This window comes from Bubalus kerabau, chromosome 9, assembly GCF_029407905.1.
Source record: "Bubalus kerabau isolate K-KA32 ecotype Philippines breed swamp buffalo chromosome 9, PCC_UOA_SB_1v2, whole genome shotgun sequence".
Taxonomy (NCBI): Eukaryota; Metazoa; Chordata; class Mammalia; order Artiodactyla; family Bovidae; genus Bubalus; species Bubalus kerabau.
In genome coordinates, this window is record NC_073632.1 from 30,849,198 (window position 1) to 30,863,614 (window position 14,417).

At 38.1% G+C, this 14,417-nt stretch overlaps 1 protein-coding gene across 10 annotated transcripts in view; it reads left to right on the top strand.

The window, feature by feature from the left end:
* The window catches only part of DOP1A (DOP1 leucine zipper like protein A), a 124,471-nt gene that overhangs the window by 31,705 nt on the left and 78,349 nt on the right, over window positions 1-14,417 (top strand). For 9 of the 10 annotated variants that reach the window (XM_055534901.1, XM_055534904.1, XM_055534903.1 and 6 more), the window contains exons 2-3: window positions 6,328-6,518; window positions 9,866-10,047. In XM_055534901.1, coding sequence (XP_055390876.1) covers window positions 6,381-6,518; window positions 9,866-10,047 — 320 coding nt within the window. In that variant the 5' untranslated portion in view covers window positions 6,328-6,380. Of the gene's footprint in view, window positions 1-6,327; window positions 6,519-9,865; window positions 10,048-14,417 lie in introns of those variants that run through there. The other variant, XM_055534907.1, reaches the window with a different exon arrangement.

The window sequence follows — 14,417 nt, forward strand, 5'->3', positions numbered from 1 at the left end:
TATTTTTCTGGGTTCCAAAATCACTACAGATGGTGACTGCAGCCATGAAATTAAAAGACGCTTACTCCTTGGAAGGAAAGTTATGACCAACCTAGACAGCATATTAAAAAGCAGAGACATTACTTTGCCAACAAAGGTTCGTCTAGTCAAGGCTATGGTTTTTCCTGTGGTCATGTATGGATGTGAGAGTTGGACTGTGAAGAAGGCTGAGTGCCGAAGAATTGATGCTTTTGAACTGTGATGTTGGAGAAGACTCTTGAGAGTCCCTTGGACTGCAAGGAGATCCAACCAGTCCATTCTGAAGGAGATCAGCCCTGGGATTTCTTTGGAAGGAATGATGCTAAAGCTGAAACTCCAGTACTTTGTCCACCTGATGCGAAGAGTTGACTCACTGGAAAAGAGTCTGATGCTGGGAGGAATTGGGGGCAGGAGGAGAAGGGGACGACAGAGGATGAGATGGCTGGATGGCATCACTGACTCGATGGACGTGAGTCTGAGTGAACTCCGGGAGTTGGTGATGGACAGGGAGGCCTGGCGTGCTGCGATTCATGGGGTCGCAAAGAGTTGGACACGACTGAGCAACTGAACTGAACTGAATGGCTTTATATATGTTATTATGTCAGTCTTTTGTATCTGAAGCATACACCACTGTGTGGTTGTTCATAGGTGTGGTTAAGTCTAGTTTTAAGTAAAGAAACCATAGATTAATGAAGAAAGCTCTCACAGAATTTTTAATTTATTCCCAGTCTTAACCATTATACTTAAATCACTGTATATGAGTCCAGCTTCAGTTGGATTGTAAATTATGTGCTGTGTATAAAACATAGTTCTTGTTCTCAAGGACTTCTACCGTAGTAGAGGAATTACATATCCAACTCTTCTGTAAAACAGAATCAATTTTGAAATGGAAGTTAGTTGAGATCAATTTTTATTTACTTATTTAAATTTGAAAGTCGTCTTGGATTTCTCAGAGTAGTATTTCAAAATACTGCTTTATGTTTGGGTTTGCTGCTTTTGAGAGTTCAGAGCATGAAGATAGAACAATAAAATGGACTTTTTTCCCTCATAAACTTTATTTTAAGCCCCTGGGGTCAGATAACACAGTTTTAATGAGAAAAGTAGATTAATTATCTTGAAGGATTTACCTTACTTTATATTCTCCACTCCCAGCCCTCCCAATGGGGAAAGTATCCTGAGATCAGGGATATTCTGTCTAGTAAGCATGCAGACATACTGGTTGGCAGTTAATGTGCTGAAGTGAATGATTTCATATGTCAAGTGACTCTATATTTAGGTGGTAGTCTCTCCAAAGATGGGATTTAAGATCTGTCTAGTTTTGTTTTTATGGATAAAAGAATTGAGATAGAGAATTGGAAAGTGTGTATTGCTTTGTTTTGGAGTAACCTTACATAGGAAAGTTTCGATTTAATAGGGCTTTTTTAGTTTAGTTTTTTTAATGCAAACAGATTTTACTAATGTAGGTTATATTCTCTAGAGCAGTGATTCTTAACATTTTTGCCTGTGTGCGTGCTCAGTCACATCAGACTCTTCGCAACCCTGTGGACTGCAGCCTGCCAGGCTCCTCTGTCCATGGAATTTTCCAGGGAAGAATACTGAGGTGGGTTACCATTTCCTCCTTTTGAGGATTACTTAAAAAAAACTGTTTTTGACACTGTAATAAAAGTGCACCATTCTCCAATAAAATGTAAGATATACATTTTGCATATAATTTGAAGTAATGCACAAATCCCTAAAGCCCATTTTTATATGTATACATATATATATATATATACATGTAGATCTTACATATATAGATATGTATCTTACACATATACACATAAATATAGCTATATATCTTTATTGAGATACAATTCACATATTATGCAATTCATCTATTTAGAATATATGATTCAGTGGTTTTAAGTTCATTCATAGGGTTGTGTAACCATCTTTATAAACAGTTTTTTTAATTGAAGTGTAGTTGATTTACAAAGTATTAATTTATGCTGTATATAAAGAGATTCAGTTACACACATCTATAAATTTCTTTTTTATATTCTTTTCTGATAGGATTTATCATAGGATACTGAATATAGTTCCCTTTTCTCCACATTCTTTCCACCGTTTTTATTTGTGGAGTTTTTAATAATGGCCGTGCTGACCAATGTGAGATGGTACCTCATTGTAGTTTTGATTTGCATTTCTCTAAGAAGTATTGATGTTGAGCATCTTTTCATGTGCCTTTTGGCCATTTGTGTTTCTTCTTTGGAGACATGTTTTTTGGAGACATATTTAGGTCTTCTGCCTGTTTTTTGATTTGTTGTTTGCTTCTTGTTGTTGTTGAGTTGTTTGAGCTGTTTGTATATTTTGGAAATTAAGCCCTTCTCTGTTGCATCATTAGCAGATATTTTCTCCCATTCTGTAGGTTTTCTTTCTTTCTTCTTTTATTTTATACAACAAATGCTAAAGGAACTTCTCTTGGCACGAAACGCAAGATAAGGAAAAGACCTACAGAAAATAAACCCAAAACCATTAAGAAAATGGTAATAGGATCATACATATTGATAGTTACCTCAAATGTAAATGGATTAAATGCACCAAGCAAAAGACATAGACTGATTGGGTAGGAAAAAACATGTGCATGTGTGCATTCCACTTACCCCGTCACTCTACTTAACCCCCTAAATTGTATGTATTTTATATTGTTAGGTTAATCATGTTTCATGTTATAGCTTGAAATTGTAATTATCTTTTATTTTTTGTCTGGCTGTTGATTGTGAAAATTGATAAACATCTTTTACTATTGTGATTATGTAACTATTATTCACTTAATACCATTGTAGCATGCTTGGTTAACAGAAAATAATAGAATTCTCTACCACTACAACTATCATTTAATAGAAAAATAAAATATGTGGTGTTTTGTGAATATTTTTCAGTTAGCATAATGTTTTCAAAGTTCATCCATGTTGTCATATGTATCAGCACTTCATTCCTTTTTATAGTTGAATAATATTCTGTTGTTTTTTATTTATTCATCCATCAGTTGGTGGACATTTGATTTGTTTCTCCTTGGCTATTATGAATAATGCTTCTTTGAACATTAATGTACAAGTTTTTGTGTGAACGTGTTTTCGTTTCTCTTGTGTATGTGTACCATACCTAGGAGTAGCATTGTTGGGTTGCATGGTAATTCTATGTTTAACCTTTTGAGAACGGCCGGACTACGTTCCAAAACAGCTGCACCAATTTACATTCCTACCAGCTGTGTACCAGGGTACCAGCTTCTCCATACCTTTGTCAGTACTTACTGTCTTTTTTATTTTAGCAATCCTAGTGTGGGTGAAATATCTCATGGTTCTGATTTGCATTTTCCTGATGGTTAATGATGTTGAGTTTATCACTTCATGTAATTATTGACCATTCATGTATCTTCTTTGGAGAAATGACTATTCAGATTCTTTACCCATTTTAAATTATTTGTCCTTTTATTATTGACTTGTAAGAGTCCTTTATTTATATGATTCAAGTGTCTCATCAGAAACATGGGAGATATATTTTTTTCCATTCTGTCAGTTGTCTTTTTACTTTGTTGATGACATATTTTGAAGCACAAAGTTATTTCCTTTTTTTTTTTTTTTAAGATGCATTGATTTATTTTATCTACAGCTGCTCTGGGTCTTTTTTGCTCTGCGAGGGCTTTCTCTAGTTGTGGGGAGCGGGAGCTACTCTTCATTGTAGCTCATGGGCTTCTCACTGCAGGGGCTTCTCTTGCTGCAGAGCACAGGCTCTAGGCTCGCAGGCTTCAGTAGTTGTGGCTCACAGGCTAAGTTGTCCCGCACGCAACATTTGGGATCTTCCCAGATCAGGGATCGAACCCGTGTCCACTGCACTGGCAGGCAGACTTTTAACCACTGGACCACTAGGGGAGCCCAAGCACAAAGGTTTTTCATTTTGATGAAGTCCAGTTCATTTGTTTTCCCTTTCTTGTGGTTGTATTGCTTATTCTGCTTTTAGTATTATTCCTGAGAAATCCTAAGAAGGCCTAGAATAAATCATGAGGATTTATTCTTGTATTTTCTTCTAAGAGTTTTATAGTTCTAGCTATTAAATTTAGATGATTCATTTTGAATTGGTTTTTATGTAGGTGTGGGAAAGATTTTTTGATGTTGACTGTTTTTAAAGTCTTTATTGAATTTGTTACAATACTGCTTGTTTTATGTTTTGGTTTTTTGGCCCTGAGGCATGTGGGAACTCAGCTCCTCAACCAGGGATAGAACCCACACCCCAGGCATTGGAAAACAAACTCATAACCACTGGACCACCTGGGAAGTCCCCACATTGATTTTTTTAATTAATTAATTAATTTATTTATTTATTGGCTGTGTTGGGTCCCCATTGCATTGCGCAGGCTTCTCACTGTGGTGGCTGCTCATGCTGTAGAGTACAGGCTCTAGGTGCGGGCTCAGTCGTTGCAGCTGGCGGGCTCTAGAGTGCAGGCTCAGTAGTTACGGCACGTGGGCTTAGATGCCCTTCGTCATGTGGGATCCTCCTTGACCAGGGATCAAACCATTGTCCCCTGAGTTGCAAGGTAGATTCTTTCCCACTGGACCACCAGGGAAGTCTTCCCACATTGATTTTAAAATTGAGCCTCAATTAAATCCTTGCTAGTACTCTGTGTTATCTATTCTACTGCTGTGTAGCTGTTACTCCCTAACTCAGTGGCCTAAAGCAGCAGAATTTCTGTAGATCATGAATTCGAGAGGCTTAGCTATGTAGTTCTGGCACACAGTCTCTTGTGAAATCAGTCAAGATGTCAGTTGGTAGTACAGTCAAATCAAGGCTTGCCTGAGGATGAAGGATCTTCTTCAGAGATGGCTCACTCACAAGGCTGTTGGCAGAAAGCCTCGGTTCCTTGCCGCAGGAACGTCTCCATAAGGCTCCTTGAAGTGTCCTTGTGCTGTTGCAGCTGGCTTTCCCCGGAGCCTGTGACCTAACAGAGAGAGAGCAGGGACGAAGCTGAAGTGCTTTTATGACCTAGTCTTGGCCATTACGCATTGTCACTTCTGCCTTATTATTTTCATTAGAACTGAGTCCCAGAATCCAGCCCAAGGGACTGGAGAATTAGGCACTGCTTTTTTAAAGTAATATCGAAGAATTTGTGGACATATTTTAAACTACCACTTATGCTTGTCAGTCTTTTCTGTTTGCTGGGTCTCCGTTGCTTTGCGGGCTTTTCTCTAGTTGCGGTGAGTGGGGCTAGCGCGGGCTTCTCATTGTGGTGGCTTCTCTTGTGGAGCGTGGGCTCTAGGACACGTGGGCTTCAGTAGTTGGGGCACCATGGGCTCAGTAGTTGTGGTTCCCAGGCTCTAGAGCACAGTTTCAATAGTTGTGGTGCACAGGCTTAATTGCTCTGAGGCATGTCAGATCTTCCTGGATAAGGAATCAAACCATTGTCTCCTGCATTAGCAGGCAGAGTCTTTACCACTGAGCCATCAGGGAAGCCCGGTTTTATTAGAAGTTTTATTAGTTCCAAAAAGCTAATGTTCTTTCATACTATATGCCCATACTTTTATTGCGTAATAAAATAAGATGATCTCCAAGTCATTCATTTCTTTTTTTTTTTCTATTGTTGTTGTTTTTAAAGTCCCTGATGTTTCTAATCTAACCAGTTTTATTATATTTTAGGATCAAAACAAAGAGAAAGTGTATGTGTATGAAAAGTGTTATATTGGCAAATATGACAGAGAAATAACATGATTTCTAATATGAACTAAGTGCGGGAATATTTCCTACTTCTTCATAAGCCCTAAGTGCTCACAGCCATTTCTCCAGTCCCTAGGAAGGAACACATGAGTAGTTATGTCTGAAGCTGTCTTTGAATACTTCCATGACCCTGAATGCTAGCTGCCTAGAGTGTTGATCACTTCTAACTCAAAACACATTTTAAAGTTAGCTATTAGGGAGAGGGTGGGATGATTTGGGAGAATGGCATTGAAACATGTATAATATCATATAAGAAACAAATCGCCAGTCCAGGTTCGATGCAGGATACAGGATACACGGCTGGTGCACTGGGATGACCCAGAGGGATGGTACGGGGAGGGAGGTGGGAGGGGGGTTCAGGATGGGGAGCACGTGTACACCCGTGGCGGATTCATGTTGATGTATGGCAAAACCAATACAATATTGTAGAGTAATTAACCTCCAATTAAAATAAATAAATTTTAAAAATAAATAAATAAATAAAGTTAGCCATTAGCTCTGAACCCATTTTAATACTTTCCTTTGTAACTTTGGTTCCTCCTGCAAACTTTGTTTTTGTAGGTAATGATTTTACATGACTTTGGAATTGGTCTCTAGGAGGACGCTGTGGGAGGATGAACACAGAAGAGCTGGAGTTATTGAGTGACTCCAAATACAGGAACTATGTAGCTGCAGTTGACAAAGCACTGAAGAATTTTGAATACTCCAGTGAGTGGGCGGATTTGATATCAGCACTTGGAAAACTTAATAAGGTATGTCTGTCTTGCTCATTTCATAAGACGGGATAAAAATCAGAAATCTGCATCTGTATTTTCTGGATTTCTCTAAATCTTGAAGTAAAGAATTTAAAAACAACCTCAGAATTACTTTTTAAAAATTCTCCAATCTAGAATATTTTCCTCTTTATTTTTTAATTGGAGGATAATTGCTTTACAATGTTGTGTTGCTCCTGCCGTACAACAATGAGAATCAGTTATAATTATACATGACTCCTCCTTTCTGAGCCCTCCTCCCCACTACCTTGCCCACCCCTCTAGGTCATCACAGAGTGCCAGGCTGAATTACTTTTGATTCTGCTATTTTACTTCATTAATTGCATGCCTTTGTAGTTAGGCTTTTTGTTTTGTTTTGTTTTGTTTTTGAGACCAAAACCACAACAGTACTTGAAAAATATAGTTAATCTATTATTACGTATAAATGCAAGATTAGGAAACAAATATGCTAACCATGAAGGTTAACAAGTTTTTGTAATTGAGTATCAGATATGGTTCTGGAGTTCCTGGCAGCAAAATGAAGAGCTGCACATGGAAAGCAGTAACTGCTGTGTCCTTTCCAAATGGAATATAGCATCGAAGAAATGTTTTATATCCAGGCAGTTCTTAGTTATACTCAGTGCTTTTTACAAAAGTGACAAGCAATTGCTTAGGCCTTGGAGCGAGGCCTTGGATGATCCTTCTTGACATGTCTGGTTTTTATCCACTGTTAATACGGTGGCATCACTGTTCAACTCGTAGCTTTGGATTTTGATCCCCTTTTTTTTTTAAACTTACATCAAAATTTTCTCACTTCATACCCATAGTTTTGATATTGGAGCTTCTTTAGGTTTGTTTTTAATAGCGTGTATTGAATATGAATGCTTCTAAATATTAAGTGGACCAAGGGAACAGATAGGAAAAGTGAGCACTTCTCGTAACTATTTTAACATCATCAGTTTATCATACAAGTTATCCCGAAATACATATCAAGGACAATAGTTTTCAACTTTAATACTTACTATAGATAGTTACCCTGATAATTTAAAAAGAAAAACTTCCATTTTCAATGTGCCATGAACTTATCTTAAAATGAGATGCACAAACTTCTTTTTGACATGTTGACTTCTAAAATTTATCATTTGAGATTTGATAAATTCTCAAAATTTTTACAATATCCTCAAGAAATTGCATCTAAAAGTATGAGTTTGTTTAAAGGTAGTTACGTTTTTACTTATCTTGAAGGGTCTCTTTTCTGAAGACTTAGTAGGAACTTAGGCTTGTAAAAAGCTTTTTACACTTTTGTAAAAGGCACTGACTATCACTCAGAACTGCCTGGCTATAAAATGTATGTTTGGGGCTTCCCAGGTGGCACCAGTGGTAAAGAACCCACCTGCCAATGCAGGAGATGTAAGAGATGTGGGTTCCATCCCTGGGTTGGAAGATCCCTTGGAGTAGGAAATGGCAACCCACTCCAGTATTCTTGCCTGGAGAATCCCATGGACAGAGGAACTTGGCAGGCTACAGTCCATGGGGTCGCAAAGAGTCGGACACGACTGAGCGACTGACGCTACTGCTAGTAGGAACTGTGTGTAAAAGCAGTTCATTAAACTTTGGAAATTAATTTGCCTAATTAAGTACATAGTTTATAGTTATCCATATCAGGAAAACAGATTTCACTGTATCCAGATACCACAACATAGGATATGCAATGCATCAGTGAAACTTAACTAAAGTCATGGTGATACAAGGCAAGGGTTATATATGTACGAATCTGTTGCAGACAGTCTAAATATGTTTTAGTTTAAAATTTTATCATTTATTAATATACTAAATTTCCACCTTATTTATACAAGTTTTCTAACTCAAATGATTTTAGAAAATAGTGCCGTATTTTGCTTTATTAAACATTTTTATTTGGTATTAGTAGAATTTCTTTATTGAAGCATTTTGTGTTATAGATCATTAACTTTCCTTCTGGTAATAATTATTTATACTTTTCTTTCAAATATGTGTAAATATTGATTCTTTGCTCCTACATCTAAAATTCAATTTAATGTTTTAGAAATGAAAGGCAGCTAATTTAAAAAAATATGTTTTTGGAGTTGAATTCCTATTGATGTTGTGGCCTTGATTTGCTTTGCATTTTAAACTCTAGTTTTATTTATATTGGTTACATCCAATTTAAGACTGAATTGAAGACCATTGAAAATGTTATATCTAAGCGGACCTCAGACCCTTCAAATGTACTTTTTTTTTTATGAACTGGAAGGATCTAGTGCTTTGCTTTTGTACTGCCTTTGGCAAAACAATCATTTTATATATTTTAATCTCGGTTCTTTATTTTCTAAAATAAAGGACTTCTTTTGTGTTTCATCTCAATTCCAGTTCTCGTCTATTATACCATATTCATTCTGAATGTTTATTAAGTACTCTTGCCTGGAAAATCCATGGACGGAGGAGCCTGGTAGGCTGCAGTCCATGGGGTCACTAAGAGTCAGATACGACTGAGCGACTTCACTTTCACTTTTTACTTTCATGCATTGGAGAAGGAAATGGCAACCCACTCCAGTGTTCTTGCCTAGAGAACCCCAGGGACGGGGAAGCCTGGTGGGCTGCCATCTATGGGGTCGCACAGAGTCGGACACGACTGAAGCGACTTAGCAGCAGCAGCAGCATTTTGCCATAATACTCTGAAGAACTTCATTTATAAATCTTCTATTATTTAAATAAATTAATCTCCTTTGGGTGGTATTTATGAGTTTGCATCTTCTATAAATTTTACCTTGACCATCTTTTCTAAAGAAATGCGGTGGTTGAATACAGCAATATGTATTTGGTCCAATTGGGAAATTAGTAAAAGCGAATGGACAAGTATAATCTCATGTGTGTTCTTGCTGTAATATGATATACTACAGCAGTGGTTGTTCCTCTTCCAACTACATGTTTTTATTGAGGTTCAGTTTTCTAAATGTATTTCAAACAGTGTATCAGAAAAAAAAAGGTTGAAGGCTGTTAAAAGATTTTCAAAAATCTAAAATAGTACCTTTCTTCTGAGCAAATTTATTTTGGAAAATACTATTATTTTTCATAAAAATGTTATTTCTGTTTACATGTAACAAGTTGATTTTTTAACTAATTAGTAAATATTTTTAAATCCTCAGTTTTAATTTTCAGTCTAGATTTACTGATGTAACTGACAAAAACAAAAGTTTTTTTTACATCCTCTATAATTTTTTCTCCTTTGAAGTCCTATATCAAGGATTTTTGATAATACTATGCCAGAAAATGGAAGTAAAATGAAATGCAATATTCTTTCTCAACTGAATTAAGATATTTTCTTCAAGGTTTTACAAAATAATGCAAAATACCAAGTAGTACCCAAAAAGCTGACCATAGGCAAGCGCCTAGCTCAATGTCTACATCCAGCACTACCGGGTGGAGTTCATCGGAAGGCACTTGAAACATATGAAATTATCTTCAAAATCATTGGACCTAAGCGACTTGCCAAAGATCTCTTTTTATATAGGTGAGATAATTTTACTATGTGTTTGCGTGTAAATAAAGTATTTTAAAACTTTTTTATGTTTTTTGCAGTAAAAGCTAAACAACTGAAAACTTCTTAATGATGAAAGTTTTCAATATCAATTGTAATTATTTTGATAAAAAAGTACATTAGAAAAATTTACTTAAATTTAAAAGCATAGTGTTTTATTTATTTATTATGGCTTACTGCGCAGCTTGTGAGATCTTAGTTCCCTGCCAGGATCAAACCTGGATCCTCTGGAATGGAAGCACAGAGTCTTAACCACTGGAACACCAGGGAATTCCCAGTACTCTGCAGTTTTACTGTGATGTATTCCTGCCTGGAGAATCTCATGGACAGAGGAGCCTGGCAGGCTACAGTCCATGGGGTTGCAAAGAGTCGGACATGACTGAGCGACTAACACAACATTTAGAGATAAATGGGCTTCCTTGGTGACTCAGATGGTAAAGAATCTGCCAACAATTCAGGAGACCCAGGTTAGATCCCTGGGTTGGGAAGTCCCCTGGAGGCGGGCATGGCAACCCCCTCCAGTATTCTTGCTTGGAGAATCCTATGGACTGAGGAGCCTGGTGGGCTACAGCCCATAGGGTCTCAAAGAGTCAGACACAAGTGAGCAACTATCACTTTCACTTTCATCTTTTTATTTATCCTGGTTGGGATTCATTGGGATTTTAAAATATGTGAATCAGTGTTATGTATGTTCAATCCGTAAGTTGTATTCAGTTCTGCAACCCCATGGACTGTAATGTGACAGGCTCCTCTATTCTCTATCTCCTGGAGTTTGCTCAGACTCATGTACATTGAGTCAGTGATGGTATCTAATTATCTCATCGTCTGCCAACCCCTTCTTCTTTGCCTTCAATCTTTCCCAGCCAGCATCAGGGTCTTTTCCAGTGAGTCTACTCATCCCATCAGATGGCCAAAGTATTGGAACTTCAGCTTCAACATCAGTCCTTCCAGTGAATTAAATATTCATTCAAACCCTGAAGGTTGAATTGACTGGTTTGAACTCCTTGAAATCCAAGGAACTCTCAAGAGTCTTCTTCAGTACCACAATTCAAAAGCATCAGTTCTTTAGCGCTTAGCCTTCTTTATGTTTCAGCTCTCAAATATCCATATATGGCTACTGGAAAAACCATAGCTTTGACTGTACAGAATTTTGTCAGCAAAGTGATGTCTCTGCTTTTTAATATGATGTGTAGGTTTGTCATAGCTTTCATTTCAAGGACTGTGTGCTGTGCTTAGTCGCTCAGTCGTGTCTGACTCTTTGCGACCCCATGGACTGTAGCCCATCAGGCTCCTTTGTCCATGGGGATTCTCCAGGCAAGAATACTGGAATGGGTTGCCATGCCCTCCTCCAGAGGATCTTCCCAACCCATGGATTGAACCCATGTCTCCCACATTGCAGGTGGATTCTTTATTGTCTGAGCCAGCAGGGAACAGGTGTTTATTAATTTCATGGCTGCAATCACTGCACACAGTGATTTTGGAACCCAGGAAAATAACTGTCACTGCTTCCACATTTTCTCCTTCTATTTCCCATGAAGTGATGGGACCGGTTGCCATGATCTTAGTTTTGTTAATGTTGTTTCAAGCCAGCATTTTTACTCTCCTCTTTCACTCTCATCAAGAGGCTCTTTAGTTCCTCTTCATTTTCTGCCACTAGAATGATATCATCTGCAATGTCTGAGATTGTTGATTTCTCCCAGCAATCTTGATTTTAGCTTGTGATTCATCCAGCCTGGCATTTCGCATGATGTACCCAGCATATAAGTTAAATAAGCAGAGTGACAATTTACAGCCTTGTACTCCTTTCCCAATTTGAAACTGTTTAGCTATTCCATGTCTGGTTCTAACTGTTGCTTCTTGACCTACAGGTTTCTCAGGAGACAGGTAAGGTGGTCTGGTATTCCCATCTCTAAGAATTTTCCACAGTTTGTTGTGATACAGTCAAAGGCTTTAGTGTAGTCAGTGAAGCAGAAGTAGATGTTTTTCTAGAATTTCCTTGCTTTCTCCGTGATCCAGCGAATATTGACAATTTGATCTCTGGTTCCTCTGCCTTTTCCAAACCTAGCTTATACATCTGGAAGTTCTCAGGTTACGTACTCCTGAGGCTGAGCTGGAAGGATTTTGAGCTTTACCTAGCTAGCATATGAAATGAGTGCAATTGTCTCATAGTTTGAACTTTCTTTGGCATTTCCCTTCTTTGAAATTGGTATGAAAACTGACTGTTTCCGGTCCTAAGGCCACTGCTGAATTTTCCAAATTTACTAACATTGAATGCAGCACTTTAACAACATCATCTTTTAGGATTTTAAATAGCTCATCTGGAATTACGTCACCTCCACTAGATCTGTTTGTAATGATGCTTCCTAAGGCCTATTTGACTTTACACTCCAGGATATCCAGCTCTAGGTGATGGACCACACCATTGTGGTCATTCATGTCATTAAGACTTTTTTTGTATAGTTGTTCTGTGTATTCTTGCCACCTCTTCTTAATCTCTTCTACATCTGTTAGGTTCTTACTGTTTCTGTCCTTTATCATGTCCATCTTTGCATCAAATATTGTCTTGGTATCTCTAATTTTCTTGAAGAGATCTCTAGTCTTTCCCATTCTATTTAATAGTTTTCTTGTATTTCTTTGCATTGTTTACTTAAGAACGCTTTCTTATCTCTCCTTGCTATTCTCTGAAACTCTACCTTCAGTTTATCTTTCCCTTTGTCCCTTGCCTTTCACTTCTCTTCTTTTCTCAGTTATTTGTAAAGCCTCCTCAGACAACCACTTTGCCCTCCTGCATTTCTTTTTCTTGGTCATGGTTTTGGTCAGTGCCTCCTGTATGATGTTATGAACCTCTGTTGGTCATTCTTCAGGCACTCTGTCTACTAGATCTGATTCCTTGCATCTATTTGTCACCTCCACTGTATAATCATAAGGGATTTGATTTAGGTCATACCTGAATAGCCTAGTGGTTTTCCTTACTTCCTTCCATTTAAGCCTGAATTTTCCAATAAGGAGCTCATGATATGAGCCACAGTCAGCTCCAGGTCTTGTTTTTGCTGACTGTAGAGAGCTTCTCCATCTTCAGCTGCAAAGAACATAATCAGTCTGATTTTGATACTGACTATCTGGTGGTATCCATGTATAAAGTTGTCTCTTGGATTGTTGGAAAAGGGTGTTTGCTATGTCTGGCATGCTCTGTCGACAAAACTCCGTTAGCCTTTGCCCTGCTTCATTTTGTACTCTCAGGCCAAACTGGCCTGTTATTATGGATCTGTCTTCCTACTTTTGCATTCTAATCCCCTGTGATGAAAATGACATCTCTTTTTGGTGTTAGTTCTAGAAGGTCTTGTAGGTTTTCATGGAATCTGTCAACTTCAGCTTCTTCAGCATCAGTGGTTGGGGCATAGACTTGGATTACTGTGACATAGAATGGTTTGCCTTGGAAACAAACCAAGATCTTCCTTTTGTTTTTGAGATTGCACCCAAGTACTGCATTTCAGACTCTTTTGTTGATTATGAGTGCTATTCCATTTCTTCTAAGGGGTTCTTGCCCACAGTGGTAGATGCAAGGGTCATCTGAATTAAATCCACCCATTCCAGTCCATTTTAGTTCACTGATTCCTAAGATGTCTGTGTTCACTCTTGCCATCTCCTGCCTGACCTCGTCCAGTTTACCTTGATTCTTGAACCTTACATTCCAGGTTCCTATGCACCATTTTTCTTTACAGTGTCGGACTTTATTTGACTACCAGACATATCCACAACTGAGCGTCATTTCTGCTTTGGCCCAGCCACTTTATTCTTTCTGGAGCTATCGGTTATTACCTTCCACTCTTCCCCAGTAGCTTGTTGGACAGTTTCCAGCCTGGAGGGGCTCATCTTCCGGTGTCATATGTTTTTGCCTTTTTATATGATTCATGGGGTTCTCGTGACAGGAATACTGGAATGGGTTTCCATTCCCACCCACAATGGACCACGTTTTGTCAGAACTCTTCATTATGACCCATCTGTCTCTGGGGGCCCTGCATGGCATGGCTCATAGCTTCTTTGAGTTGCACAAGCGTCTTCACCACGACGAGACTGTGATCCGTGAATGGGTTTGAGTCAATACCTTTCATCAATTCTGGAGTCTTTTTAAATTGCCTTTACTCCATATATTCTCTCTTCCTTTTTTTGGAGCTATGACTTAAAACATGTTAGAACTTTTCATTCTGGCTTCCCCATATCTTATTCTCTCTTTCCTTTTAGTTTGATGCAATCCCACTTGTTTATTTTTGCTTTTGCTGCCTTTGCTCTAGGTTTCCTGTCCCAGAATATCACTGCCGAGACCAATGTCAAGGAACTTTTAC